This window comes from Penicillium antarcticum (genome assembly GCF_028974205.1).
Source record: "Penicillium antarcticum strain IBT 31339 chromosome Unknown utg000003l_segment0_segment0, whole genome shotgun sequence".
Taxonomy (NCBI): Eukaryota; Fungi; Ascomycota; class Eurotiomycetes; order Eurotiales; family Aspergillaceae; genus Penicillium; species Penicillium antarcticum.
The window spans coordinates 1,111,330-1,139,310 of record NW_026695301.1 but is presented as its reverse complement, the minus strand read 5'-3'; the positions used below and the strand labels follow the sequence as shown (position 1 = coordinate 1,139,310).

The 27,981-nt window shown below is 52.0% G+C and overlaps 9 protein-coding genes across 9 annotated transcripts; 6 read left to right on the top strand and 3 right to left on the bottom strand.

Moving 5' to 3' along the window:
• Nucleotides 1–140: 140 nt before the first annotated feature.
• N7508_003135 (uncharacterized protein) lies at nucleotides 141–3,130 on the top strand (the record flags this gene model as incomplete). Its single annotated transcript, XM_058461201.1, has 3 exons — nucleotides 141–370; nucleotides 431–830; nucleotides 884–3,130. The coding sequence occupies 3 exons, from the start codon at nucleotides 141–143 to the stop codon at nucleotides 3,128–3,130; spliced, it is 2,877 nt and encodes a 958-aa protein (XP_058321778.1).
• A 1,911-nt stretch (nucleotides 3,131–5,041) lies between these two features.
• Nucleotides 5,042–5,809, top strand: N7508_003134 (DNA-directed RNA polymerase II core subunit RPB11; the record flags this gene model as incomplete). Its single annotated transcript, XM_058461200.1, has 4 exons — nucleotides 5,042–5,190; nucleotides 5,336–5,394; nucleotides 5,447–5,556; nucleotides 5,615–5,809. The coding sequence occupies 4 exons, from the start codon at nucleotides 5,042–5,044 to the stop codon at nucleotides 5,807–5,809; spliced, it is 513 nt and encodes a 170-aa protein (XP_058321777.1).
• Nucleotides 5,810–6,269: 460 nt separating this feature from the next.
• Nucleotides 6,270–10,855, top strand: pan1 (actin cytoskeleton-regulatory complex protein PAN1; the record flags this gene model as incomplete). Its single annotated transcript, XM_058461199.1, has 4 exons — nucleotides 6,270–6,894; nucleotides 6,956–9,397; nucleotides 9,472–9,589; nucleotides 9,655–10,855. 4 exons carry the CDS (start codon nucleotides 6,270–6,272, stop codon nucleotides 10,853–10,855), a joined length of 4,386 nt encoding a protein of 1,461 aa, XP_058321776.1.
• A 557-nt stretch (nucleotides 10,856–11,412) lies between these two features.
• Nucleotides 11,413–14,573, bottom strand: N7508_003132 (sodium/calcium exchanger protein; the record flags this gene model as incomplete). Its single annotated transcript, XM_058461198.1, has 2 exons — nucleotides 11,413–14,298; nucleotides 14,370–14,573. The coding sequence occupies 2 exons, from the start codon at nucleotides 14,571–14,573 to the stop codon at nucleotides 11,413–11,415; spliced, it is 3,090 nt and encodes a 1,029-aa protein (XP_058321775.1).
• A 495-nt stretch (nucleotides 14,574–15,068) lies between these two features.
• N7508_003131 (condensin subunit BRN1) lies at nucleotides 15,069–17,776 on the top strand (the record flags this gene model as incomplete). The annotated part of the gene is made up of 3 exons (XM_058461197.1): nucleotides 15,069–15,142; nucleotides 15,190–15,757; nucleotides 15,809–17,776. 3 exons carry the CDS (start codon nucleotides 15,069–15,071, stop codon nucleotides 17,774–17,776), a joined length of 2,610 nt encoding a protein of 869 aa, XP_058321774.1.
• A 715-nt stretch (nucleotides 17,777–18,491) lies between these two features.
• Nucleotides 18,492–20,061, bottom strand: N7508_003130 (uncharacterized protein; the record flags this gene model as incomplete). Its single annotated transcript, XM_058461196.1, has 2 exons — nucleotides 18,492–19,526; nucleotides 19,576–20,061. 2 exons carry the CDS (start codon nucleotides 20,059–20,061, stop codon nucleotides 18,492–18,494), a joined length of 1,521 nt encoding a protein of 506 aa, XP_058321773.1.
• A 3,001-nt stretch (nucleotides 20,062–23,062) lies between these two features.
• Nucleotides 23,063–24,862, top strand: N7508_003129 (C2H2 zinc finger protein; the record flags this gene model as incomplete). The annotated part of the gene is made up of 1 exon (XM_058461195.1): nucleotides 23,063–24,862. One exon carries the CDS (start codon nucleotides 23,063–23,065, stop codon nucleotides 24,860–24,862), a length of 1,800 nt encoding a protein of 599 aa, XP_058321772.1.
• Nucleotides 24,863–25,690: 828 nt separating this feature from the next.
• Nucleotides 25,691–26,318, top strand: N7508_003128 (uncharacterized protein; the record flags this gene model as incomplete). Its single annotated transcript, XM_058461194.1, has 4 exons — nucleotides 25,691–25,753; nucleotides 25,812–25,901; nucleotides 25,980–26,004; nucleotides 26,122–26,318. 4 exons carry the CDS (start codon nucleotides 25,691–25,693, stop codon nucleotides 26,316–26,318), a joined length of 375 nt encoding a protein of 124 aa, XP_058321771.1.
• A 283-nt stretch (nucleotides 26,319–26,601) lies between these two features.
• On the bottom strand, nucleotides 26,602–27,834 carry N7508_003127 (SRPBCC family protein; the record flags this gene model as incomplete). Its single annotated transcript, XM_058461193.1, has 2 exons — nucleotides 26,602–27,242; nucleotides 27,345–27,834. 2 exons carry the CDS (start codon nucleotides 27,832–27,834, stop codon nucleotides 26,602–26,604), a joined length of 1,131 nt encoding a protein of 376 aa, XP_058321770.1.
• Between the last annotated feature and the right edge of the window lie 147 nt (nucleotides 27,835–27,981).

Below are 27,981 nucleotides of genomic sequence, written 5' to 3'. Positions count from 1 at the left end.
CGGACTTGCCGCTTATTCGGGTTTATTTGTTTTCGACACGTCAGGCTTCCCGAGGGACCAACTCTCTAGGATCGGCAAACCCTTGAGTCCATAGGAGGTGGATCATAACACAACTTGGAGTTCCAGGTCACCACCGCGATATGCCTATCAAACTACCAAAGAGCTTCAACCGGCGCAAGTCGTCTGGTAATGTGTTGGAAGACGTGGAAGCCCCTCAATCCTCCTTTCGAGTTTTCGAGCGACCCGGTCCTCAAAGGTCCATGACAGACGGAGCGCCCTTGACCAAGCGTTTCAGCGAAGGCAATGCGGTGCCGTCGATGCTGGAAGACGACAACATGTTTGCCGAGGAGCGACCCCTGGACAAACATCGGTATGACCGCCCCTCGACCATGGATTCCCTCAGGAAACGACTGACTGGGAGGCGTGACAGTGGTAACTACGAAAGTTCTACGTCAACCAGATTAAGCTCGTCGTCCACCTTGCCGTCATCTACAGAGGTCCCTCCGCCCGACGAGACCCAATCCCCGCATTCGAGAATCCATGATATCCCCGATCCATCCCCGCTCTCTGGTGCCCTGCGTGCCGCTGGGAGGACCTTCTCCTTCGGCGGTCGCTTCTCGAAGTCGTCTGCGCCCGTTGTTCCTCGACAGGGAACCCCAGATGCCGCCAAGACCCGCCCGGTGACTGGCAGCACCGACAGCACAGCGACACCACCCAAGCTGCCCGATACAAACTTCACCCTTGGCTCCAGCGATGATTTCAATAAGATGTTCGACAACATGAGTTCGCGACAGAGTGTAATGCGGGATTCTTCGCCTCAGCCGGGAAAAGTAAGGCCTTTGATTCATCGCTGTCACATGGCGCATCTCTAACTGTACCGCAGTACTCCTCGCCTCCCCCGACCCATGCCCTTCCCGGTTTCCAGTCTAGCAGAGCTGGTGCGCCCTCGGCGATTAACACAGATCGATCTTCTGTCATCGAGTCGCCTCCCTACTCCTGGGATCGTGGCCACCGTAGCCGCCCATCCGAACAGGGCCTGCTACACGACACGGATGCGTACTCCGAAAACCACAGCCAGTCTACCCTCGACACAGTGACCGCTTTGCGACGACCAAGCCCATCGCCGAATCTCGTATCCGAGGCTACCACTTCCCATCGTTCCCTGGATCGGCCTAGCAGGGGAAAGTCCGACAGGGGGTTGTTGCGGCGGAGTGGTGTATACTCACCGCAGCGGGAATCCGGAGCCTTTGACGACGAAGATGCGAAGATGGTCCGGCAATCTCTCATGTGGAGCAAGGAAGGCTCTGCAGAGTGGGCCGATGCTCCCAGCTCCGGTGGAACCGCAGCTGTGGACAAGGGCAAGGGAGTCGCTTATTCTCAGCACTTGAGCCCCGAACCCGATAATATGTTCCAGTACCGTCGTTCGCCTGCACCTGCCGACCCTGTGGATAGCTCGATTGCTGACAATGCACGATTGGCCGTGCAATTCGCCGAAAGCATGCCCAAGTCCGCTTCTCCTGGTAACAAGGTGATGACTCCGTCTCAATTTGAACACTATCGCCAACAGCAAGAGCTCCGACGGTCCAATAGCAATGCTACTAAGAGCGACGAGGAATCAGATCATGACGACTTTGACGATGAGGAGGATGAGGTGGAGAAGCAGCGTGAGACGGAACGGCAACGAAGGAAGCAGGAGGCTCATCTCTCTGTTTATCGCCAGCAGATGATGAAGATCACTGGTCAACAAGCACCCGCGCAATCTCTGCACCCAATGATGAGCGGAGGTAGTAGCAGTACACCCAATCTGCTTCCAAGTCGTCTCTCCGCCCAGGGCGACAAATCTACTAGCGGAAAAAGCAGCGAAGAGGAGGACGATGATGTGCCATTAGGCATTTTGGCAGCGCATGGATTTCCCCATCGCAATCGCCCGCCTACTCATCTGAACAATGCCAGCTCTAACCCCAACCTTCGTGCGTCCATGGCCCCACCGTACATCGCGAGTTCCAGCTCGACGACAGGAGCCCAAGGTGATGGCAACCGGGGAAGTCTGCCTGTTTTCGCCAGGAATTTGCCGCAGGACCCCTACTTTGGCGCAGGTATTCACAATGGTCCCAACCGTGAATCGCTGGCTATGGGAGGTGGTGGCAGTGGAGGTTCTGTATACGGAGGGTCTACTTCTCACCAGATGCAGATGCATCCCAGTCAGAACCAGATGCCTCCTCCTGGAGGCCTTGTTGGGGTGATTGCGAACGAGGAACGGGCGCGGGCGATTCGTAGGGGTAGCCCGAACACACAGGCAATGCACGAGATGGGTGCTGTGCCACGGCCATATTCGATGATGCCTCAGCAACAAAACAACGTCACTGCCGGTGAACAGGCCTCAATTCAGCTGTCACAGCAAATGGGCCACATGATGCAGATGCAGATGCAATGGATGCAGCAAATGATGCACATGCAAGGCGGACAAGGTCAACCCATGATGCAGGGCGGTATGCCTATGCCGCCAATGATGATGCCTGGAATGCCTGGGATGCCCATGGGCTCACCTTCTATGACTGGCCCTCCTTCTATGACCGGTGTCAACCCAAATTTGAGACCGATGTCTATGCCTGCAAGTTCTGCTCTTGGCGGGCCGCCTCCTAACATCGACCAACGCACATTGAGCATGCTGGACCCGAACATCTCCGCTCGCCGCACTGGTTCCCCTATGCCGAATCTATCTGGCACTCCCTTCCGTCCCAGCACTGGATACGCTGCTTCCATTGCTCCATCGGAACGTAGCAATGCCGGCATGGCATCTCGCTACCGCCCGGTGTCAGTCATGCAACCTGAACCATCCAACCCAGGTGTCTCTCCCATGAGCAAGCCCTGGAGCGATGAAAACCACAACCCCTCCCTGCCCATGTCGCAATCACACCCTAACCTGCCGAAATCCTCCCTCGCAACTGTTACAGTGCGACCAGTCTCACGGAACAGCCCACCCGGCAACGGCAAGGCCGGATCCGACGAAGACGAGGATGACGACGAGGCATGGGCCGACATGATGAAGAAACGCGACAAAAAGAAGAGCAGCTGGAAGCTGAAGCGGGGAACTTCTGGATTCGGTGACCTACTGAGTGCCGTACACTAAGTCTAGTCCACCGTGCTATCACTCCCCTCAATCCCATCAACCACGAGACCCTGTCCACATTTGCATCTGAACAGATACCTGTCCACGTCACGCTGTATAGCCTTTCCTTTCTTGCGCCTTTTCCTCTCTCTTTCCATTTCATGTCTCCTTTGCATTTCCTATTTCACTAATCTCTCCTACTTCTCTCTCGACCTCAATCTCTCTATGACATGAAATCATCACGCACATACACCATCGAATACAAAGGGCTTGTTTTGCCCTTTGGAAATGTCTCGGCTTAATATTGCCTCCATGCGTCACATTCCGGATCATTGATCTGTGCATTGCATTGCGAATAATAAAAATTCAGCATCCGGCATACGGCATCCTCAAGTATGATACATATGTTTCTTTGTGTTTCTAGTTTACTTGGCCTTCGATTATTTTCCACCTTCCATCTCCCACTTTCAATCTTCAATTTCTGGCACCGGCGTGGGAAGAGATCAGGCGTTCCTTTGACTTTTGACTGACTATTTATGTGATCTTGTCTTACTTTTTTTCCCCCCATATTTCTGTTTTTCCTTTTTGGGTACGTAATTTGCTTTTTTCTTGTTTTGTTGTTTTGTTGTTTTTTTTTTTTTTTTTTTTTCTTCTTTTTCATACTCTACTCTACCTTTTTGTTCTACCAAGCGTCATTGGGTATAATCTTCTTGGCTCGGCTCTTTCTAATACATTTCGGGCCTTGGGCCGGTTTTATCGGCTTTTTGTCTTTTTTGGGGTTTGATCCATGGTCATGGTCTACCGTCCACGTGTGTCTTGTGTTGTGTAGATTAATTGGTTTTGGTTTTCGGTGGGTGTGTGTTCATTTAATGCATACAGACTGTGTACATCGTTCTGTGGATATATTGTATTGCATGTGCTTGTGTCGGTTTAATTAGTCTTACGTTTATTTTGAGTTTGAGGTTGTTTAGAGGTTGATCTGTGTGAATTATTGTGTACTGTATACGTCGGCAGCTAGATGGTGTGTAGACTGGTTGTAGTGTAGCATGATATTCTCTCGACTTAACCAGACTTAGTCTGTCAATATATGATAGTTATGTTAAACTGGACCATTCGTTCATTTATAATTTATATGAATCGTGTACGAGAATTGTTATAGTCAAAATTCTGTTGAAGTATATTCATATCACAATAGTGGGGACGACAGCTTGACATAGGGACAACTCATTGCCGACAAGGTACACTTGCCTTTAAACCCGAACTGCATCAATTGCCCCACACAACATATGATAATGAGAGTGAAACTTGGAAGAGCATCGCAGGATATAAACACACGGACATATCACGTGATAGAGATTGAATCACATGATCAATATCACGATGGGTCTGCTCCCGCTACTTTTCATCGAGCAAGCAACCGAGGATATCAACGATTTATCCCGTTCATCAATATAACGATATAAGCGCCAAAGTGATTTTTTTGGTGTACTACGTGGAACGAATAATTGCGCGCAGGAGCGGCCAAACCGCGTGGATTCTAAGTGAAGAGTCCAGGCTACCTTTTGACGCCGGCGACCTCAAAGACGTTCTTGCGATTGAACTTCCAATCGCCAAATTTTCTGCTTCTTGTATACTGGGGACGACCTTGCATAAGCTTGCACATACACGACTTCCTTTTTGATTCAAGATGAACGCGCCTGACCGGTGAGTGTGTTGCTTTCTTTCCTTCTTCGCTGGAGATGCATTGCTTGGGGTCAGATCTGGGGAAGATGCTAGCTTCAGATCTGCCTGATTAGGCAAGATGAACTAGGATCGTTCTTTCCTTTTGGGCCTGTTTCCCCCCGGTGTTGATGTTTTTTGATCTCCGATTCCCGTTTGTTCTTGTTTTCTCTTCCCCATACCCTCACCCACACTCGTTTTCTTGTTATCACCATGAAAATTATCAACCCCAACCTGGAGGAGCTCGCCTCCTACGATCATACGCTGGCTATCGCCAGAGAGCATTATGGTCGTCGCGGCAACTCGCCTTCCGGGCATCACCCGCGTACTGTCATGTCTGCTGGCAATGAGGCTCCCGATGTGTCAGTCTCATCGAGACCTTGGGCTGCTTTTGATGCCCATGGCCTCTCTTTGCATCACCTTCCATTCCATCCAACTTTCACATCCCACCTTCACCTCACGCTTCAGTCTTCACTCATATGACCTGACCATGTCTAACAAACTCAGTTACGAGGCTATCTTGCTCGCTCCTGGCGAGAACAAGATCGATGTCGAGATTGACACCCGTAAGTCATGTTGATCTGATGAAATTTGACAGCTGGACTGACTCTTTCACAGGCCTTCCTTCGGCTGCGATCTTTACCTTTCACAAGGAGGATCACACCCTTGGCAACATGCTGCGCACTCGCCTGCTCAAGACTCCCCATGTCATCTTTGCCGCCTACAAGGTACGTAATTTGATTGACGTAGTATTGAACAGAGAAAAACTGACCAGAACTCCATCAGGTCCCCCACCCTCTGACTCCCAACTTCTTGTTGCGTGTCCAGACCGATGGTGAAATCGCTCCTCGTCAGGCTGTCATCAACGCCTGTCACGCGTTGATCAAGGACTGTGGTATTCTCTCTCGCGAGTTTACCAAAGAATTTGAGCTTCGCAAGATGGCCAATGCCGCCAACCAGCAGCAGCAGGGTGCCGAGTAAGTAGGCCCGAGGCTCACTTCATCCATTTTCTTTTCTGGGTTCTGAAAATCTGGCGCATGGAGCAGCGATCATTAGTGCTTTGCCTTTTCTTGTTTTCGATCTGGGGATCTTTGGATGGCCCTTTTTCTGTGCTTCTTTTCTGCTTTTTTTTCTGTCTCAATTTGTCCATACTTCCTATGACTGGCCATGTGCGTTGCAATGACACAATGTGTCTACCATGATACCAATGAAATACATCTGCTCATTGCTTCTTCCATTAAATGTTGTAGATCGAAAAATATCCTGTAGGGGCCCATGACTAAGCACCTAATTGGGTTAGCGTACCTCCGCGTCCAGAACAGCGTCATTTGCATCCTCCTGAGATCTAACTCCACGTACCATCTTTTGCATTCGTTCTTTCTTCTGATCAATTTCTTAGTTCTTCTGCATCTGCTTTGTCCATGCAAGCGTGGTTTCAGTAATGTTTTCCTCGTCGAATACTTTCCTCGGGGGTGGTGCCAGTGGCCGTCCTGGCCAGGCACCATTCATGCAGCAGCAGCAGCAGCAACAACAACCTTACTCGCAATTCCCCCAGGGCCAACAACAGCCCTCAATTCAACAGCCCCAACCTACTGGCTTCGCTTCGCAACCCACCGGATTCGCCGGACAGGCCTCGCCATTCGGAAACCAGCAGCTACAACCCCAAGCCACCGGGTTCCCCGCGGGACAACTCCAGCCTCAAGCGACCGGCTTCTCTGGAGGTCAACTTCAGCCCCAATACACTGGCTTCCCCGGCGCTGCGCCCCAGCAGCCGCAACAACCGCAACAGCAGCAAGCGCAGAGTTTCCAACCTCAGTTCACTGGATACACCCCTCAGACTCAGGCGCAGGCGCCGCCTCCGGTACCCCAGATCCCGCAGCGTTTCAAGACCTCAACTGAGATCGCGAACTCTTTTCAAGATGCCGGCGCCGGTGCGCCTCCACAGGTGCCGCCCAAGACTGGATCTAAGATTCCTAGTATTCGGCTCTCCTTTATTACTGCCCAAGATCAGGCCAAGTTTGAGCAGCTCTTCAAGTCTGCCGTTGGCGACAGCAAGACAATGGATGGTAGGCTCCCCGGGTCCCCAATTACCATGGCCATGGTTTATTTACTGATTGGAAATAACAGGCGACAAGGCGAGAGACCTCCTAATGCGCTCGAAGCTGACAGGCGCCGATCTTTCTAAGATCTGGGTTTTGTCTGATTCCACCAAGTCCGGACAGTTGTTCTTCCCCGAGTTCGCATTGGCTATGTATCTGTGCAACATTCGTCTCACCGGCCGCGAACTCCCTCCTTCCTTACCCGAAACAGTCAAGAATGAGGTTTCTAGTATGGTGGATATCATCTCCTTCGATGTCCCGGACACCCAGCCGGAGCCGCCCCAGCAGCGAACGAACGTCCCTAACTTCGACACTCCTCTTATGGAGAACAACTCGACCCCCCCGATTGTTCAACAGCCCGTGCCGCAACAGCCTAATAATGCCCAGCTCCTGTCGCAGCTGACCGCGCAGCCCACTGGATTCTTCCCCCAGCAAACTGGTATCCAGCAACCACAACCTACAGGATTCCCCGGCCAGAACCAGTCTCAATTCCTTCAGCCTCAGCAGACGGGATTCATGACCAACCCGCAGGCAACTGGTTATACTGGCCCGCGGCCTCCAATGCCGCCCATGCCTACTGGTTTCGGCTCGAACCTGAGCCCGGCTCAGACCGGTGGAATAGGTCTGACAGCTCAGCCTACTGGGCTGACCGCTCAACCTACCGGTATGCCGGGTCAATGGGGTTTCATCAACACTCCTTCCCAGGGTCTGCCTAACATCGATGCCATGAAGCAGCAGCTTATGCCACAGCCTGGCCGCGAAGGCGGATTTAGCGCAGCTGCTCTTTCAGGTAATGCTACCGTTGCCTGGGCTATCACCAAGGAAGAGAAGAAGATTTACGATGATCTCTTCCGCGCATGGGATGGATTGCGCAAGGGTTTTGTCAGTGGTGAGACGGCTATTGAGATTATGGGCCAGAGTGGTTTGAACCGCAAGGATCTGGAGCGCATCTGGACTCTAGCGGACCCGCATAACCGCGGCCGCCTCAACATGGATGAGTTCGCTGTGGCCATGCACATGATCTACCGTGCTCTTAACGGATATCCTGTTCCCAGCCGCCTGCCTCCTGAACTTGTTCCCCCATCCACAAGACACTTGAACGATTCCATTGGTACTGTTAAGTCGCTCCTCTCACAGGATGCTGAGAACCGCAAGGCAACTGGAGCGTTCCTCCAGCCGCAGAAGACTGGTGTCAGTTATCTCAAGGATCATTCTTTCCGCGGTGGTGGTAGTAACTCCCCCGGAGCCCGCAAGGATGCTACTATGTTCAAGAACAATGACGCCGCTGGTGGTTACCGTTCCAGTGCTCGTCGTCGCGTTGGCAATGATGCTCGTACTCCTTCCCCTGCCGCTTCAGGAGCTTCCGACGAGGATTACTCCGTTGAGCAGTTGAATAAAAAGATCCGCGAGACCAAGATTATGCTTGACGCCGTCGACTTCCAGGACGAGAATCGGGCTGAGGATGATGATGCTCTTGACCGCCAGGATCGTCGCGAGGCAGAAAGCCTCATGGACCGTATCCGCCGTGTGCAAGATGATCTTGATACCCACCCCAATGCCGCGCTCCGCCAATTGGACAGTGGAGCCGAGCGTAGGTCCCTTCGTCGCCAGCTGCAGTCCTACGAGGATCAAGTTCCTCAGGTTGCATCTGATGTGCGCCGTCTTGAGCGTGAGATTGCCGACGCAAAGCTCGAGCTCTTCCGTCTCAAGGACGCCAAAGCTCACCCCGGTGGTGCCTCGAACATCATTGGAACCGGCCCTGGTGGTACTGTGACCGAGGCAGACCGGATTAAGGCCCGTGCTCGTGCTCGCATGCAAGCCCGGGCTGCTGAGCTTGCTGGACGCCCTGCGCCTGCCTCGGAGGATGACGATGGCCAGGCTGCCCGTCGACTGGAGTCTGAGAGCTCCAACGTGAAGGCTGAGCGGGAGCGCAATGACACTATGACTCGTGATGTCGAGGAGAGTGTGCGCGACTTCGCCCGCAGTTTGGAAGACAGCCTTCGTGACCAGGGTAGCAACTCTACCCGTGAGCATGAGAAGCGTCGCTGGGAGGATGCCCTGGGCGTTGAAGACATCACCCGCGACTTCATCTATGACTTGAGCCGTAACTCTCGTACTGCTCATGTTCGCAAAGAGGAGCGGTCGAGACCTTCACCTGAAGTGCAGAGCCGCGCATCCCCAGCGGCTGAATCTCCTGCTGCCCGACCTTCCATGCCTGCGTCCGTTGAGTCGTCAGGCTCCCTCCCAGGTAACACACACGAGGACCGTGTGGCTGCTGCTAGGGAGCGTGCGCAGAAGCGAATTGCTGAGCGCATGGCCGCTGCTGGTTTAAAACCAAGTGACGCCAGTGAGACTCTTGTGCAACGCCAGGAGCGTGAGAAGAAGGAGCGCGAGGACCGTGTCAAGCGGGCCGAGGAAGAAGATGCCAAGCGCGAGCAGGAGAGACAGCGTCGCCTTGCTGATGAACGCGGTGGCCCTGCTGCGGCTCCCAAGACCGCAGCCAAAAAGCCACCTCCAGCCCCCCTACTCGCCGGGCCCGCACAGATAGTGCCGGTCAGGCTGATGCCAAGAAGGCGGACGACGCCAAACTGGAACAGGCTGCTCGTGAGCAGGCTATCAAGGAAGAGCAGGAGGCACAGGAGGCCGAGACCAAGCGTCTTGAGTGAGTACAACCCCATGAAACTGTAACAGTAGATTTTGCTAATACAATTACAATTACAATTACAGGGGCGAAGCCAACGAGCGTGAATTGGAATTCCAGAAGGAGAAAGATGCCCAGGCTGCTCGTCTTCAGGCTCTTGAGGAGCAAGTCCGCCAGGGCAAGATCAAGAAGCAGGAAGAGAAGCGCCGCAGGGAAGAAGCTAGTCGACAGGCCAAGGAACAAGAGTCTAGCCTTGCAGCTCAGCGCGCCGAACTCGAAGCAGCCAAGGAGCGTGAGCGACAGCTCCAGCGTGAGCTCGAGGGCCTTGATGATGAGGACAGCTCATCCGATGATGAAGGCCCTGCCGATATCACTCCTCAACACAGCACACCGACGCAGAGCCAGGTTCTCTCCGCTCCTCCCCCAGTGCCCACGATCGCTATCCCCGAACTCCCAGCGGCACCTGAACCCGAGAATGTACCCAACCCCGAGGCCAGCTCGCCCGAAAGCAGTCGTGGTGTGCCTGCAGCTACCCCCGATGCCGAGTCAAAGAACCCCTACTTCAAGAACATGGGCCAGCCCTCCGCCGACTCCGCCGTGACCTCACCGCCAGCCAGCGCTCAGTCTACGAACCCCTTCCACCGCATGTCCATGCAACAACAGCAAGAACCCACCAAGCCTTCTTTCCACGGTGCAGCTCCCCTGGAACGCAAGACCCGCGCACGCCCCGAGGATGACGACGACTGGTCCAACGCCGGTTCCGAGTTCGACTCCTCAGATGACGAGGACGAGGACCGTCCCGGCGGCGGCAGTGCCAAGCAGCTCGCCAGTATCCTGTTTGGTACAATGGCACCCCCGCGTCCCCTGAGTGCCATGGACGAAGACAAGTCTGCCTCTAAGTCCGCCACCCCGGTGCAAGACAGCCCTGTCGCTCCCCCTCCCCCTCCCCCAACTACCTTGCCCCCTGTCCCGGCTATCCCAAGCCCAAGTGATGATATTTCATCGCCTGCCCCGCCAGCTGGTGCTCCTCCCCCACCTCCGCCCCCTCCCCCTCCCCCAGGCGCAGGCGCCCTTGGCATTCCCCCGCCCCCGCCTCCTGGCGGAGCCCCCGCCGCTCCTCCTCCAGCCCCTCCAGCAGCCGGTATCCCCCCTCCTCCTCCTCCAGCAGCTGGCGGTGGCGGCGCTGGCCGTGGTGCTCTCCTCGCTTCTATTCAGCAGGGTATGTCCCTGAAGAAGACCCAGGTGAACGACCGCAGCACCAGCTCGTCGGCTGGTCGTGTGCTGTGAGAAGTGAACGCGGGAGTTGGTCGTTGAGAGTACATACTGTATAGATGAGCGACGACAAGAAGGATTCCAATGCGTTGAATGATTGGAACCGGCGGTTGACACGAGGTTCGTTGATAATGGCCAGTAGTTAGTCTTTCTGTACCTTTCTTGGAATAATCATCAGTTTTGTCCATCCTTTGCTCCCTGAGCTGCTTTCAGCTAATTACTGTAGTTTGTATATCATTTTTGCTTTGACTGTATGAAGCAATTCCTATAAACAGTCGTATAAACAGTCCTATAGATAAATCAACAATGAATGTATTTCGTATATCATTTCCTCCACGGTGAATCTCATTCGAAGACCACAATGTAGTATCTTGAATGCATCACCACTATAACAATCATCATGCAACCGAACTATACATTGCGTTTCAAAATGCCAAATCGAACGCCAGAATTCAGTCAATGCGTGACCACAAAACACCAACCCTAAGACATCAACATCAAAATCAACATCAACATCGACAACAATATAAACACGAAAAAAGACAGCAAGCCCCAGTCTCCAAACTACGAGCTCAAGAAAGAAGCTCCGCAATAACATTACCTAAAGTACTAACACACCAAACAACAACGAGGCCCCAACCAACCTTCCGATCCATCTTCCATTTATTCAATGGAACCACAATCAGAAGACCAACAAGTATAACCAGCAGCGATGCACCACTAATGACAAGAACCTTAGAGATGGCAATCTCATAAGAAACCTGTACAGGCCTAATAGGCGAATAGACAGCTTCGTTGTGTCTGCCTTTCCCGCCGTTGATGGTCATGTACAGACCGCCCAGACCGATACCCAGGAGGATGTTGAGCATTGGCCCGCCGAAGCAGGCGCTCAGGGCCATGACAGGGTATCCGAGTTTAGCGACTGTGATGTCGGCGACTAGGTCGCCGAGGGAGTTGCCGACGGCGAAGATTGTTAGGCCCAGGAGGGAGTCTGAGATGTTTAGAATGACGCCGATTGTTTTGAGGAGGGAGACGACTTCTGTGGCTATTGTTGCTATCCAGGAGATTGCCACTAGGAAGCCTAGGAGGGAGAGGAAGGGCCGCCATTGGTTTGGGAGGGTGCGGGGTTGGGTTTGGGTTTCTTGGGGGAGGAAGGGGAATGAAGCGTCTCCGCTTGGGCGTCGGAAGTTGTTTTGACGGCGGGTGCTTATTGTCAGGGCTGTTAGGCAGATTGACGAGAAGAGGAGGGAGACTAGAGATGGGAGGATGAGGTTGCGAAGTTGGCGGTCTTCGTCCACGGTTGTCCAGGCTATTAGAACGGCGAAGAAGGGGCCGGTATAGAGCTGGATTGCGACCAACCAGCGATTCCAGTCCTTTGCTTGAACGGGCATGGCTGCGGCCACTGGTGGTGCGGCTGGGAGTTCGGAGTCCCAGCGTGGACGACCAACGTGTTCGTGTGTAGATTTGCGGTGATGGTGTGCTGTTGCATTCGAAGCAGACCCTGCGTGGTTATGTTCTGTAGGAATAAGGATTGGACTGTCTGCAGGCAGTCTCACTCTTGGCGAATGGTTCTCCCCATGGCCAACATCTTGGATAATCACCGAGGGCAGTGGGTCTGGGTCCACAGACTCGGGACCTTGAGGCTCAATCACTGGTACCGTGATAGTAAGCAGCAGAACACTGGGAGCTGCAATTAGACCCAGGAGTCGCTCCCATATGTTCTTGGATTTCCAGCCTGCCAGGGTCGGGAAGAGGGTACAACCAATCTGCTGGGGAGAAGGAATCGAGTCAGGCCACCATTTCCTTAGAAATTTTCGGAAAGGAAGGCCTACATGAGCAATTTCATCATACCCATCTTGGACATGAAGCCGTTCCAAGGGACTTGCAGGATTTGGGAGTCGAATGCTGGGTGGTCGTGATGCAGCAGCGGGCAAATCGCCATAGGATGGGAAAGGCATTGAAGGGCTCTCTAAACCAAAGCCGGAATGATAACTGTTTGTGGTGCCACCACCGGGGGATACTGACATTGGGGAACGTTCATGTGTTCCTGTAGATTGGTAATTGGGAGCATGGAAAGCAGCTGAGGGGGCGAGGTGGTCTGGAGATGCAGGGCCTGAAACATCCGGGCTTGGACTCAGCGAGTTATGTGTAGAATTCGGCGGAGAACCTGTCAGCGCCAGCCCAGTATCGATACGAGGAAGCTGGCGAGCCTGCATGGCGTCTTGCCCGGGAGTATCCTCGTAAGAGGGTCCGCTCACGGTAAGAAGAGGACCTTGTGTTGGGCGGTGCTCCAGGATACTGGCGTCAAACTTCAAGCCGTGGGCATCATTTGCAGACACAGCTCGAACACGAGAAGAACCCGCAGCGCTGTTAGGTGACAGGCGGTCGTTGGAAGCGGATGGCCGACTGGCACGAGGATGTGACGCTACTGAGCGCGTATCGAAATCCGACTCGCCATCATCTGAATAGCTGTTTAGACTTATTGTTGGGTTGAGATGAGTATTCCTAGATTTCTGGAGCGAATTCAGTACCGATTGAAACTCCAATGCACCGACAAGACTTGGACGAATGGGATTCATTGTGTTGCGTCTTGATCGCATGGGACGATATACGTGCATGTTGTCGCGAATCTCGGCCAAATACCGGTTTCGGGTCTCGTCATCTTCGTCATCTTCTTCTTTCCAGAGGGGGATAGCCTCGGCGCGTTCCAGAAGATCGAAATCCTCTGTCGAGGCCCCGCGAAGTAGACTCCTGGACTCAGAAGCCACACCGGGATCATCATCCTCAGCCTCTTCAATTTCCAATTCCTGGTTCTCCGGTATATGAAAATGGGCTCGCGCTGCGATGTCTCTCTCGTTCTTTCGGCGGCGTCGAACCAGATACCAGTGCCAGGTCACGACCATCACGACGTAGAAGACGTACAGGCATACCATCGCAGCGGACTCCCACACATGAAGTTTCCCATCAGCAAGCAGAAACATGCTGAAAGTAACGGCGACTATAAAGTAGCCCACATCTCGAACAAAACTTCTACGCGCGACTTTGAATGGCCGAACTAGAGCCATAGAGCCCGCAACCACAGAAGTGATGAAAGTTGCAGCCCCAATCAGCTCACCGATTGCCAAGCTTCCACTGTTTGACCGCATAGCGGCGAACGTAGAGAACACATCGGGACTCCCATTGCCGAATGCTAGGAAGGTCACGCCCGTGAGACTCTCGCTCAAGCCCAAAATACTTGCCAGTGTGCTGAGATCAATACACAAGAAATCACTAGCTGCAATTCCGATGGTACTGAAGAGTAGCGATAGCCATAGGATCAAAATCGTGAACGCCAAAGGCTTCGCATCGGCCAGTGTGCAGTAATAGAGTTGTAGGTAGGAGATTAAGCCATCCTCGTGATCTGGGCAGTTGGCGCGGACGAATGCACATTGATTTTTCACATTGCGAACCGAGCGGCACTATCAAATGTGGTACAAAATATTAGCATTTGGCGCCATCACACAGGGAAGTAGTTTGGAGGGAAGTGTACCTCTGGTTCACCCTCTCGCTTGAAGAGGTTTACCCCTGCCGTGGCACTCGACTGAGCAAAAGTTACCGGCTTACTTGCCCCTGAAAAGACCAGACTTGCTGTTGCCAGGACCGTGAACACAAGCAACGTGGTGTAGAATGGTCTGGTTGAATATCGAGGTTTCTTGCGGACGGCAAGCTGCAGGAAGGATGGCAGCTGATTCATTGTGGCGAGACGAGCAGCAGCATCGTGGGAGGACGTTGAGACCTTGATTATATTGAAATCATAGACATTGGAGATCTCATGTGGACTCGGACAATTGATGCACTGCGGTGAGGGCGGTGATGTCAGGCTGGTGGGCCAATGCGCTTAGTCGGCTTAGTCCTATCGTTATCGCAGCACCGAAGTAACAGGCCGCAGATACATGCACAATGACTGTGGACAGCAGCGGATGATGATGAGCCTCGATGTACAAAACAAGGATTGGAAAGAGGGAGGAGGACACGAAGAATAACCGGTTGCCTGCCATCCATTATTCGATTGGCCTTGAATATCAGGCAAGAGTATATACACGTGACTATCTGCGCCACTGGTCTCTCGTTCCCGCCGTATGTTTGTTTTGCCGACTTCCCCATTTGTTTTTGAGTCGATATCAACCCCTCTCCATCAATCTTTCCATCCCGACGTTATCGATATCCCCCATAGGGGGCAACCGCAACCATGCCGCGTGTCGCAAACAAGATACATCGCCGCTCAGGCGGCACTTCGACCCCCCACAAGAACTCGCCGGTCAAGTACGTTGCTCCGGATGCTTATCTCGACACTTAACTGACCATATCAGAATACCCCTCAACGATGATATGGGCGAGAAAGCCGCGCGCAAGGAGGCCCGTCAAGCGCTGCATGATCGGCAGATGAGCCAAATCAAAGCCGCAGTCAAGACGCCAATGCCACCCCGCCGATACACCAGCTACAACCGCGAAGGAAGCGAGAGTCCCACGACACCCCGGGGATCTAGTCACCGCGGTCGTGAGAGTGATGTAAATGGTCGCGCGGTGACACCAATGAAGCGCGTGCCTATCTTGGCCAACTTTGAGGAATGGATGAAGATGGCTACGGACAACAAGATTAATGCGAACAACTCCTGGAACTTTGCGCTTATCGACTACTTCCACGACATGTCCCTATTAAAGGAAGGAGACGGTGTGAACTTTCAAAAAGCCAGTTGCACTCTTGATGGATGTGTCAAGATCTATACCAGCCGTGTGGACAGTGTCGCGACAGAGACCGGAAAACTTTTGAGTGGATTGGCTGATAGCCGCGATAAGAGAAGCCGTGGAGAGGAAGGGGAGGAGGGTGAAGAAGACGAGGAAGGCGAGGATGGCCAACCTCGCAAATCGCGCAAGAAGGTATGGTGTACAAGACATGGGAAGTCTCGGGCTTGGCTGACTTGTGTTTAGACACGCTCTCATGAAGCCACTCTTGCACCCTCATTTGCCTCCCTGCAACTGAAGAAGTTCGAACTCGAGTTTGCCGTGGACCCGCTATTTAAGAAAGCGTCGGCAGATTTCGATGAAGGGGGTGCCAAGGGCTTGCTCTTGAACCACCTTGCTATTGACGGCCATGGAAGAATCGTATTTGACAGCAGTGATGATGCTGTGGACGACAATGCCAAGACAGCCGAAGAGGATCGCCAGGAGTCTGCCGACCCAGAGCAGGAGCCGGAGACCGAAGAACAGCCGAAACCTCCCCAGCCAACAGCGAGCGAGACCTTTGAGAACAACACAGAGATCGACCTTGCCTCGCTAGCAAGCCAATTTTTCCCAGACTTGAACCGCCTCGGTGAACAAGATATTTGCCCATCTCTCAAGAACCTAGACTTGGGTGATCCCAGTGGATCGCTGGATCTTCCTCTTCTCAAGGCCCCCGAAGAATGGCGGCAGGACAAGCTCAATGAGGATGGACACCCTGTTGACGATCCATCTGGTATTATGCTTGACGATGACAACGCCGTCGGATTTGATGATGATGATGGCACTCTGGCTGGCTTTGATCTCAGCGAGGACGCCGGATTCGGTGATGGAGGCGAGGTATGGGCTCGGGAAGCTGCTTTAGAACCGATGCTCAAACTTCACCGGATGGATCAAGATACTGCCGACGGCGAGGGCGAGGAGGGTGACGAGGATGCGTACGCCGTCTCGATGTCTCACCAACCTAATAACCGCGACCACGAAAATATTCTGAGCTACTTTGACAATGCGCTACAGAAGAACTGGGCTGGTCCAGAGCACTGGAAAATTCGCAGAATCAAAGAGCACGCGGCACCGAGTAATGCGGCACCCAAACAGCGCAAGGAAAAGGAACCTTTCGAAATTGATTTCGCGGCACCGCTCGACCCTGCTATTGCTGAGTTGATCTACACCCCGGCTAGCTCCAACTCAGCAGTCTCATTACCAAAGACGCAATGGAAGACGAAGGGTCGCAACCTGCTGCCGGACGACAAGCACTTCAATTCGCGCAATCTACTTCAATTGTTCCTTAAACCGAAGGCCAAGATGGGCTCGAAGAAGATTCTAGGAAAACGTCGTCGCCAGGACCTGACTTCAGGAAATGGTGATATGGACGAAGCCTTCTGGGCGAATCACAAGCCAGAAGAGAATGCCGGCGAAGAGGGTGCCCCCGGTGCCTATGATGCAAACTTCTTTGCTGATGATGATGGGCTGGCCTTCCCTAACGGCATGGATCTCGACGATGATGATGACAACCTGCCATTCGCAGATGCTCGAGAGATGCTTTCACCGCCACCAGATGGTACCTCAGGCGCTACAGTTGAAGCAGGTGGTGCAACCGGCCTGAGTGCGCTCCTTAATATGGTGGGCGCTACACCTGGCCGACCCGGTGGTGGCTACGGTTCACAACTCGTCACACAAGGAGGCCGCCGTGCACGACCAGACTACGTTGCGTATGCACGTGTTGCAAAGAAGGTTGATGTCCGGCGTCTCAAGGTGGAGATGTGGAAGGGCATGGGTGAGCGGTTAGTTGATGCCGTCGACTTCGCATCAGCTTCACAACCCGGAGCTGTATCCAGCGATGCCCCACCTGAACCTGAGACCGAGGCCGAGACCGAACCAGAAATCCCTATGCCGGCAACACCAAAGGCTGAAAGCCCCGAGAAGCCTGTGGATAGTAAAGATGCCGGGCGGTTACGGTTCACACAGATCATGAACTCCCTGAAGGCTGTTTACCCCGCAGAGACATTACGGGACATCAGTACCTCATTCGGATTCATTTGTCTTCTTCATCTTGCCAACGAACAAGGTCTGGTTCTCGAGAGTGATCTCAGCAAAATGGGTGCCGATGCAGCTACCCTAGAGGAGATTTTCGTTTCCAGAGATACACATGCTATCCTAGAAGAAGGCGGAATGTGAAGCATCTTTTTTTTAGTTGCATGTACAGCTGGCTCGGGTAGAAGCACTACGATATGCATGTTGGTCACGAGTGATGGACAGGACGGTGTGACTTGGTAGATCCTTGCGGCGTTTTGGTTGATTTTCCCTGTTCGCAGTGAGCGGCGCTCTTGGTCCTTTCTTTCGGTCTACTATTTCTTCAATTTGATATTATTACTTCAAATATATCTAAGATGTAATGTTCTCTAAGTTTACAATAGTGGTCATAAGTTTTTTCATACCCACGTTTATTTGATGGATATATTAACCCGAAACAAGCACTCGAAAATGAATAAAGAATTGAATGAAGAGATGCCAATATAGGGCGAAAATACGTGACATGGTGCACTCGCTTTGAAACTTGTGTAATTACTGTCTCACACTTTTTATGGAAGATCAAGCAAAGGATGTAAATGTATATGTATAATTGTACGAAAGTCCAAATAGGTATCAGTATCTTTCAGTAAACTCCCACGCGCCACAAGGGTGTACATTATAGACTCCACAATGAGGAGAAACAGGAGAAAGAAAGAAAAGCAAAGAAAGAAAAGCGCAGGGAAGCTATATATCCAATTTTGAAGCAGGTCACAAATGACAAGTATTTGCAGATTTTCCGAATTTTTTCATGATTTTCTCATTTTCTCATTTTCCCACTTTCAATTGCATAGAAGAAAAGAAAGCATAAAATCATTCAAACTCATTTGTGTACAGCAGCCGGGAACGTCGGGCCCATGGGACTCCCATAAGCACCAGGAATTGGTACAGCAGCATAAGTCTGCTCCCCAGGAGCGTTAACATGCCGAGACTGCGGCGGAGAAGGAGCGCGGTGGGGAGGAGGCGGAGACGGCGAGTGCGACAAATGAGGCGAAAACTCGCCCTGGGCAGTCTGCGGCGTAGCCTGCTGAACACGAATGGGCGGGGCCTGCAGCTGGAACGACGGGCTAGGGCGCGTAGGCGAGGCAGGCGAAGCGTACTGTGTCTGGGTTGCCTGGCCCTTCTCGGCGGCTGAGTAGGCGTCTCCTGGGGCGGCGGCGTAGAAGGGCGATTTGGGTGGGTAGGAGCTGAAGCCTGCGAAACCGGGGGTGTTCGGGGCTGATTGCAGGCGTAGCTGGGCGAGGTAGAGATCTGAGCGGGCGTTGTCGCGGGTGTCCATTGATTTCATGAGCTTGCGCTTGCTCCAGACGCGGTAGAAGACTACCACGTAGATTATTATCACTAGGACTTCGATGACGACTTCGATTATTGCGCAGACTAGGCCCCAGTCTTGCAGGCGGCAGAGAAGGGCGTAGTCAATGCTGTTGTGGTAGAGCTCTTCGCGCGTGTTTTGGGCGCAGGACCATCCCCACATGTCTTTGTTGTTTCCGGTTGCTTTGGAGTGTTGGTAGATTGCGGCCCCGACGATCCACATTATCAGGTTGAAGGCGAAGAAGGCGATTGAGAAGCTTGTGTAGTAAACTGCTGCTTTCTCTGCGCGCTTGTGTCCGCCTTTGCGGTAGGCCCAGAATACAATTAGACAGGCGAAGAGGGAGACGCACGCCATTGCCAGGAGAAGGTACTGGGCCCATGGGTTCGTGCCTTCTGCCCAGGCTGGCAGGTTGTTGCGAGTTGGCAGGTTCCTGGTTGCGTTGAAGACGGTCAATGTCACGGCTAATAGAGATAGCACAATGAGACTGCAGCCGAAGTTGATGAATCGCAGGAAGACCTTTGCAATACGAACGCGGAGTTTGATTCTCTGTGAACGATGAGTATAGTGCAATGGTTGAGCTTTGGGGCAATCTTACCAGGTCTCGGGCATTTTCCACTTCGGCCTTCTTCTCTTGCTTCTCAAGCATATACTCCTCACGGAAAGTTGGGCTGAGAGGGTTCAATGACTTGGCCGTTTGGGGTACCTTCAGGTCAGGTCTGAAAGGCGACATCGGAACCTGGTCGTCTGCATGCTGAGCTGGGTTGTTGTGTGCGACATAGCCGAAGCCGAGATCACCAACACCACCACCCTGCGCCTGTGATTTGGGAGGATCGGCGAAGGGTGACCGACTAGCTTCCGTTCGTTCGATGGGAGAGTGGATGGATGTGGCTTCGGCAAATCGAGCAGTGCGTGGGCTCTTGAGTGACGCATTGCTCGTCTCAGACGAGCTGCGAGTCTCTTGGACGGTGTGCTGTGGTGGGGGACCCATTGCGCTGTGATAAGAGGCCCGGGTAAGATCCACAGGAACGACAGGCTCGTACGTCTGAGGGGAGTTGTTGTGGCTATTGTCAAAGCTCGACATCGAAGCGATAATCAACAGGCAAGACGAAGAATCAAACAAATAGGCCAAGAGAACCAGCTCTCGGGTTAGAATTTTTGGAATTCACAGGCTGACTGCTTTGAATACAGACTCGTGAGCGAGTCAATATTTCAAAAGCCACAGGTGGGTAAGACAACAGCTGAAGTATATCAGAGTTGTAATAGATCACCAAGATCGTGTGCGAGGCCTGCGTACACGATACAAAGCAGAGAGTCAGGAAACGAAAAAGTGAAGACGGTCAGAAATCGAGAGCCATGGGCGGCTTGAATATCAATGCTGAGTGCATGGCACGAGAGGGGTGAAAATGCAGGCTATTGATTCTCATCACTCCGGGTCAGAGTAAGCGCCGCGAGGGAATTAGCAGCAGCGGCCAGGGTCCTGATTGGGAGATGCATGGCCAGTCGAGGCCTCTGCCAGTGCACTGTACCTCGAGGCGCTGAGTGGAGAGTGTGACTGGCTAGTGAAGGTGATCAGCCAAGCTTGTCACAGTGGAGTGACCGACCAGTGAGATGCTGCAGTGGCCATTCTTGCTCCTCACGATGCACCTTCGTCACCCCGGCCGGCGCTAATCCGCCGATCGTCTGGCCAACCAAACCAACTGCAGAACCGCTGGAGTTTGAGAGCGGGAGGCGACAGGGTGATAATAATACCCGCCAACCCTAGCGCACCCGGTCACACATCCTAAATAAGCACCGGATCAACTTGGATGTCGAGAGGGTTGAGAGAGGTTGGAGAGGTCTGTGCGGAGGAAGCTACTGTAACTGCGTGTTGGTCACGGTGACAAGCAGTACCTCGCGCATATGTTCACCTTCATCCCAACATTCGGATTTTTGATGAAAGAAATCCATGTTCGACTCTGTGATGTGAAATAGTGCCCCGCCTAAACGGAACACAATTGATCATTAGAGTCCCAGCGCCAAAAATCCCCGCAAAGATAATTTAAAGCAACCACTTCAAACCACCTGAAAACCCTGGAAGTAATCAAGCTGTCCTTGGATTTATTTAACTTTGCCAAGCTCACTTGTACTCTGTACTGGCTGGCCACATACTGCAGCGCTATCCCTGTTATGGAAGTATAGAATCTGATAGTGACTTCTGCAGTGAATGTCAGTCATCTTTGGTGGAGCTGTGTCCTAATTCTATCCAGATAGGTGTATATGGCATCTATTGGGTTATATCTATCCGCTCTGCTCCCAGGCGAAATGAAGTGGCTGCATCTATGAATGTAACCGGGGCAAGTCAACATATGCCTCGTGAGATGTCATTACATACAGCAAACCCTTTCCTACCTAGTTGGCAAATTGGAGCCTGAAGATAGTCTTCAAGGTCGGATAAGCTAAAGCTGGTTCATCGCCAGATACCTAGATGGGATGAAGGTCCATTGACAAAGAAGGATTTTCCATCGTTAATATAGACCATGGGCCAACCAATACTGTACCATTCTATTTTTATATGGAAAGCAGCAACCTCAGGTCATTGGTGGGTAGGAACAATTCTGGACATTTGGAGAGTATATTATCAATATATCCACCCAGTACCAGTACCTCTTTGACATTTCGTATGAGGTAGAGATGAGTTCTAATTCCAATTTGAAGCATTTGTCTTCTTATAGACATCATTATACATACCAAGTCTGCAGTACTCTAACCATGTGTTATATAGTGTTTGCATAGAGTCGAGTTGTGTAATACATTAGCCGCGCAGGTGAGTTCTCGTCGAACTTAGTCATACTGGGCATCTCAAGAGAGTCAACATAAAGTTTCAATTGAAGGAATGAATGGATCTAGACAGATTATCTACTGTAGGTAGCGACGAGAATGGGCCCGAGCGATACGGAGTACTATAACCCCTGAATGCCGAAAAGAGAGAATGGACTATCTCTACAAGCCCACTTCCAGGGGCTAATCGGAGTATAAATTAAGCAATGGGACGCAAAACTCCGTATTTCAAGTGGGAGATACATGGCATGCATAATCGTGGCTGGACAGTATTGGCCAAGGGGATGGCAACCACAGCCACTAGAAGCTGAACCATTCCGGTTGAACCAGTCAGATCTACACTATTTTTGGAGTGGAGATGACAGGAAATGAACCACTGGACACGGCGTGGCCCACCATGGGTAGATCGCCCGTCGAGTACCTGAAACATGGCGCAGTCGACGTAGTGCGCCTTGCTATACCAATTGAGGCCGGGTGCTGTACTTGGTGTGCCCAGTATGGATGCATTATAAGAATGTGGCCAATCGTCCCCACTTGGTCTACTGATCTCCAATTGAAAGGCAAAGAGCTCATGTCATCTGGATAATTACTCCTATGCACTCGTGCCTCCGTACTGTACACTTTACTGGAGCCTATAGGTGACATCACAAGCTCTGGACATGTGGCAATAGAGAAGAATACCGAATACCGGTTTGGGCAATGACCTCATGTTTCTCTTCCATTGTAAAGAGTAATTGTATCCAATTCTCTGTCCATACTTCGTATACTCCAAGTGTAGAGAAGAGAAAGAAAAGAGGAGGACTGGAAAAGTGTCAGCCGCACCTCGTGCCAGACCCACAGCCACACAGCGTTAGCCGTCTACACAGCCTCAATCGGATGTACTAGGTACTTATCACTGCATGGTAAGCACACACATATACAAGTACCCGGTACTTGGATTCCTCAGGGTTCATTTTTCCAGAGCCTCGACTCTCCCCACGCATCCCCTGCCCTGCCCAGTTTCTCTGCCATAGCCTGAGGAGTCACTTCCCATCCTTTCTTTTTCTCCCGGTTTCCCTACACTGTCGCTCTGATCTTCCTTGGACAGCTGGGAGGTGGATCTTCAGAGTGAAGCTGAAACCACTCGTCAGCTTGCGCCACACTGAGACGCCCCACACGCCCTGGTCCTTCGTTGCCTTCCCCCCCAACCTCTGCTTTTACATCCTCCAATCCCCGATCTGGATGAAAGTGAGTCTTTTGGATCCCCTCTGCTTGTCCTCTCTAACATGGCCTCTGAAGTAGTCGCTCTGGCTCGTCCACCCTTCGAGGGCGCAAACCATCATTTCTCCATGGCGACATTGATGTCGAATACCGAGCCTGTCGTCGTCTCCAACCTATCTGGAAACACTATCGCTAGAACCGAACCTCTTTCTATATTCAAAACTCAAAAACCCGACAGTCTGAGCTCCATTGCCAGCGCTAGTCTTCACGTGTCGCGATCGCGAGACCAACTACCGCCGATGACAAGCCCATCAGCAGCACCGGCGGATCGGCCGGAGCACGAGAAGGAAGCTGAACGAAACAGCTCACAGGTCGCGCGGGAGGCCTTGGGCGCAAGTGAAAAGTCGCCAGGCGCCCCAATCCACGAGCCTGCTGTTCACGCATCCCCAGAACAGATGCAAGTCGACTCACACGCGACCGAATCACCATCGGACCCATACGGATCAAACGATCACCACCACAATTCCCTTATGCACTCTTCAACCGTCGCTAGCCCTGGTCCTATCGAAGAATCGACCTCGCAGGACGGAGATCGACGCCCGCGCGATGACACCGAGATCGACCACGATGGCAAAGCATTCTCTTATCCGATGCCCACGGGCAACATTAATGATCCGCGGCGTGGATTGAGTCTACCTAATGCTGGTTATAACCGCGGCAGTCCTCGCTCGCCGTCTGCGAAGAAACACCGCTGTCCTTATTGCGCCACGGAATTTACCCGGCAACATAATCTCAAGAGCCACTTGCTCACGCATAGTCAGGAGAAACCATTCGTGTGTCAAACCTGCCAGTCACGTTTCCGCAGATTACACGATTTGAAGCGCCATACAAAACTGCACACTGGCGAGCGACCTCATATCTGTCCCAAATGCGGGCGTCGTTTTGCTCGAGGTGACGCGCTTGCTCGACACAACAAAGGACAGGGAGGATGCGCAGGTCGACGCGCGAGTATGGGCAGCTTTGCAGATGATGACTACGGGGATGGCGGTGCTGGTCCGGATGACATGGATGGGCTGATGTATACGGCTGAGCCAGAGCGCATGGATGAAGAAGATGAGCGACGCTTGATGCCGAGCATTCGAAGACACGAGGCAGATAACGTTGCTCGATCTGATTCACTCCAGTCTCGTCAGTCAAACACCTACCCGCCCATTGCAGCTAGCCGTCCCAGCCATCTCTTCCCACCCCCACCTAATCACGGTGGCCCAGGCGCGTCAACATCGACCTTGCAGGCTGCAAACATGACTTTCCCACCGGCAGGCCATACTTCTGGCTCTACCATATTCCCTGTAAACAACGTTAGTGACAGCCCAAAGCCGCTGTCCCCAGGTGCGCTGTCATCGCAACATGATACTGCACCGCCACACCGTGCGCACTCCCCCAGTATGGGTCAGTCCCTGCCACACCCGCAGCCCTCTTTTGGAAGAGGAAGTCAGTCATCGAACCACGCGCCCGCCCTGGGCCTTCCCCTACCCCAACCGGGAGTACCTCAGCTTCCCCCGCCGCAGGGAATGACCTCTCCCGATGCTCGTTTTGGCTTGCAAGCGGCAGCTAAGCACACGCCTTCGCACAGCCACTCTAGTACCCACAGCATAACTGCCCCCAAGGGACCTGAGGGGCTTGAAGTGAACTCAAATGACGCTACCCAAGTTGATAAACTTTGGTCGTACGTCCGAGGAATGCACGAGGAGCTGAACGCCTTGCGTACTGAGGTTTCAACTCTACGGGCACACATCGCCTCGTCCAACCTATCGGCCCCCCCGGCCCCGGTGGAAGTGAACATGAACAACACCGGGCCCCGGTGATCTGTCTACGTGTGACTTTGATGTGTACGATATGGCTGGTCACCAGTCGTGGACTGGCTGCTACTCACCTTCCCTTTCTCCACTTTGTCCATACGTTCCACTCACCCGGGTTGGAACCTGATGATGCCTTTATGATCACCAAAACGACAGTTCCGGCTTTGGTGTTATACATTCCCTTTTCCCTTTCCTTTTCCTTATCATCTAACCCTCTTATCTATTGGAGTCTTATACTTGACGTCCTTCCGTTCTAGCCTACTTTTCTTTATATTCATTGGAGAAAGCTACACAGTCTCCATTTCTTTTCTTTCCTCTTTGAATGACCGAAGGAGTTTGGCGCGCCAAAATGGGCTGACATCTCGTTGGACTGGAGATGAAGATTATTTCTCATTGGACCACCAGGGCACCAAGATATCTCGTGTCTTGCGCGACTCTCTCCAAAATGGAGTTGGTGATTGCATTGGAATTCTGTGCATGGATTACGCTGTGTTTGGAGTCTTATATTTGTTGCGCTATTTCCATCTTAAGTAGTGATAATATACCCTATATCCAAGATCGGTTACAAGTAATATTATAAGTCTTGCTTATAAGCAGTTCATGCATCAATACTATTGTCCCTTGTCATTCGCACGTTACTGTGGACCTCGGACTTCTCCACTTCCACCTCCACACGGCCCAAAATCATGCCGAGGCAACTCTTCCATGATTAAGCTCTGTTCCGCTCTGCAGAAGTACCCTGTCCAGCATCACCACATTAACCCTCATAATCCCATATATCCCATATCACATATCACGTACCACGTACCACGTACTATATCCAATATCTAAACAATGGCTCCCTCCCTTCTCCAAGCATCCGCCGCATCCTTTGTTTTCCTTGCGCTGGGTCATACGGTACTATCTATCAAACCCCCTTCCACCTTCACTTCTGTGGTATTAATTCTACCACCAGGTCAATGGCAAACAATGGACATCCGACCCTCGATTCAAATCCATCGCCGGAACAAAGCCCTGGGCTAGTGGGACTGTGGGGTGGTATCAGGTATGTTTGTTTCAAGCTTCAATATCGACGTCATAACGCTATATTCAATTCTGATACGGAGTACTTTATGTCTTGTAGGGAAGTGCATTCTTCTTGGTTACCGGTATGTTTGATTCCTTCTTCTATCAACCAAGCTCGATATATCTCGTCTCCGTGCTTTGGTTCTCATCAAATCAAACCACATCAGTTCAATCAAATAGCTAATGATATAAATGTATAGGTCTACTGCACTACCAATGGTCCCGTAACCCATCTGCCCTCCAAGACCCGATTAACAAGGCTATTGCTGGTATCATTAATGTCCTGCTTTGGTCTAGCTCGGCTTGGTATTTTAAGCATGGGATTACGGATAATGCTTGGGCTGTGGGTTTGTCGGCTGTTTTGCAGGCTTGGGGGGTTGTTCAGGCTATTCTGTGATCTTTGGGTTGTATATAGTCTTGATGTCATGGTATCTGGATGCTGAGATGGAATTGTCTTTGTATTTAATGTAAAGTTCGTTTACGTTATTTTTTTCGTCACGTTACGGTCGACTCAAATAAAGATCCTAATAGGATCATTCACTATCTTCCGAGTCAAGCGACAGCCTGGACTGAGTAAGTCAACTAACTGACTGGATGATTGACGACTTCTCAGGAATTTGAACTTGACACGGCGTAGCCAATTGACAGGAAAGTCGACTTCATTTCATAATATCAACCTTTCAGAGCATATTCTCCTCGTGTACACGCTCACGCTCACCTTCCTCACGTCTGGTAACTTTAGGACGGCGTCTATCAGCAACCCATCCGACAAACAGACCAACATCGGCGACAACGGCCTTTGGAGCACCACCGAGTATCCAGCTGCGCTGTACCCAGCCAGGAATTTTTCCCCCCGCATCCGAAGTTGTAGCCATGGTCCACTTGATCCGTCTGTCAGTTGAAATTGCATTCGAAGTTGAAGTCGACGACGTATTAGGCACCATCTGGTCATTGCCAATAACGTTGCCACCAGCAGAAGCAGAAATAGATACAAGAGAACCAGCGCTATTTTGAGGAAGAACAAGCAATTCGACGCGCTCAACACTAGCGTAATGGCCGAAGATCACGCCGCGCGGGACGTGATTCATGATTTTGGCGTAGAGGCTGTTGTATTGGTCATCGGTGGAATCACTGGTTGGTTCGGGCTGGTCCATCTTGTACGGGACTTGAACGGTGACGAAGCCTTTGGTTGCCTGACGCGTGTTTAGGTCGTTAGGATTGCGCGCAACAAGGTTGTCGGTGGTTGCTGAGACGGTGAAGGACAGGAAAGCCCGGGGCTGAATGAGGCCATCTGGCTTGAAGGTGTGGACAATCAAGTTGACTCGTGAAATTGTTAGTTTTCTTTGAGTGTTTGGAGACGTAGGGTGGAGATGTTGAATGGAATGAAGAGGATGTGAGATAATATAGAAAGTTGAACACTTACATTGTGCCTCAAAATGACTGTATCGAGTGTTCTTGATGCCAAATGCTTGGCCAAGATTACCATCCTCGCCACCGACCCATTCGAGAAGGGTAACCACGCGCGTAACACTAGGAGTATATTCCATCTCGTGGATCGCATGATCATGGTGCAGTCCATGCTGGAATTCCTGCCAGGTAGCAGATCCATTTCCGCAATTTGAATCGACATGCTCACTTTCGCGTGAGACCCAGTACTCCTTCCGAGAATGTGGCTCGCCGTGCAGCGGGGTTCTCCATCCCTGACTTAGCTTGACTTTCGCATCGGAAGGAGGAGATTTGCGAAGTTTAGAGTCAGTTTTGAGCTCAGAAGGCAGACTGGCCAGGATTTCATGTGCCTCTTCGAGAGTTGCACGGATTTGTTCCTGAATTGACAGTCCAGGGCTGCACGCTTTTAGATCTGGATGCTGAGGGAGGCTGGTGATGGAGTGGCATGGAAGTTGAATGAAAGGCATGACGATGACTTGATGAAAGGAAAGGTGAGGTTGGAGTGTTCAACAATCCTTGTATTTAATTACAGCAAGCAAAGCGCGCTAACGCGTGGTGGATCTACAGGCGTGACTGAAGACAAGAACGATATTGGGATGAGGTCCACAGGAGGC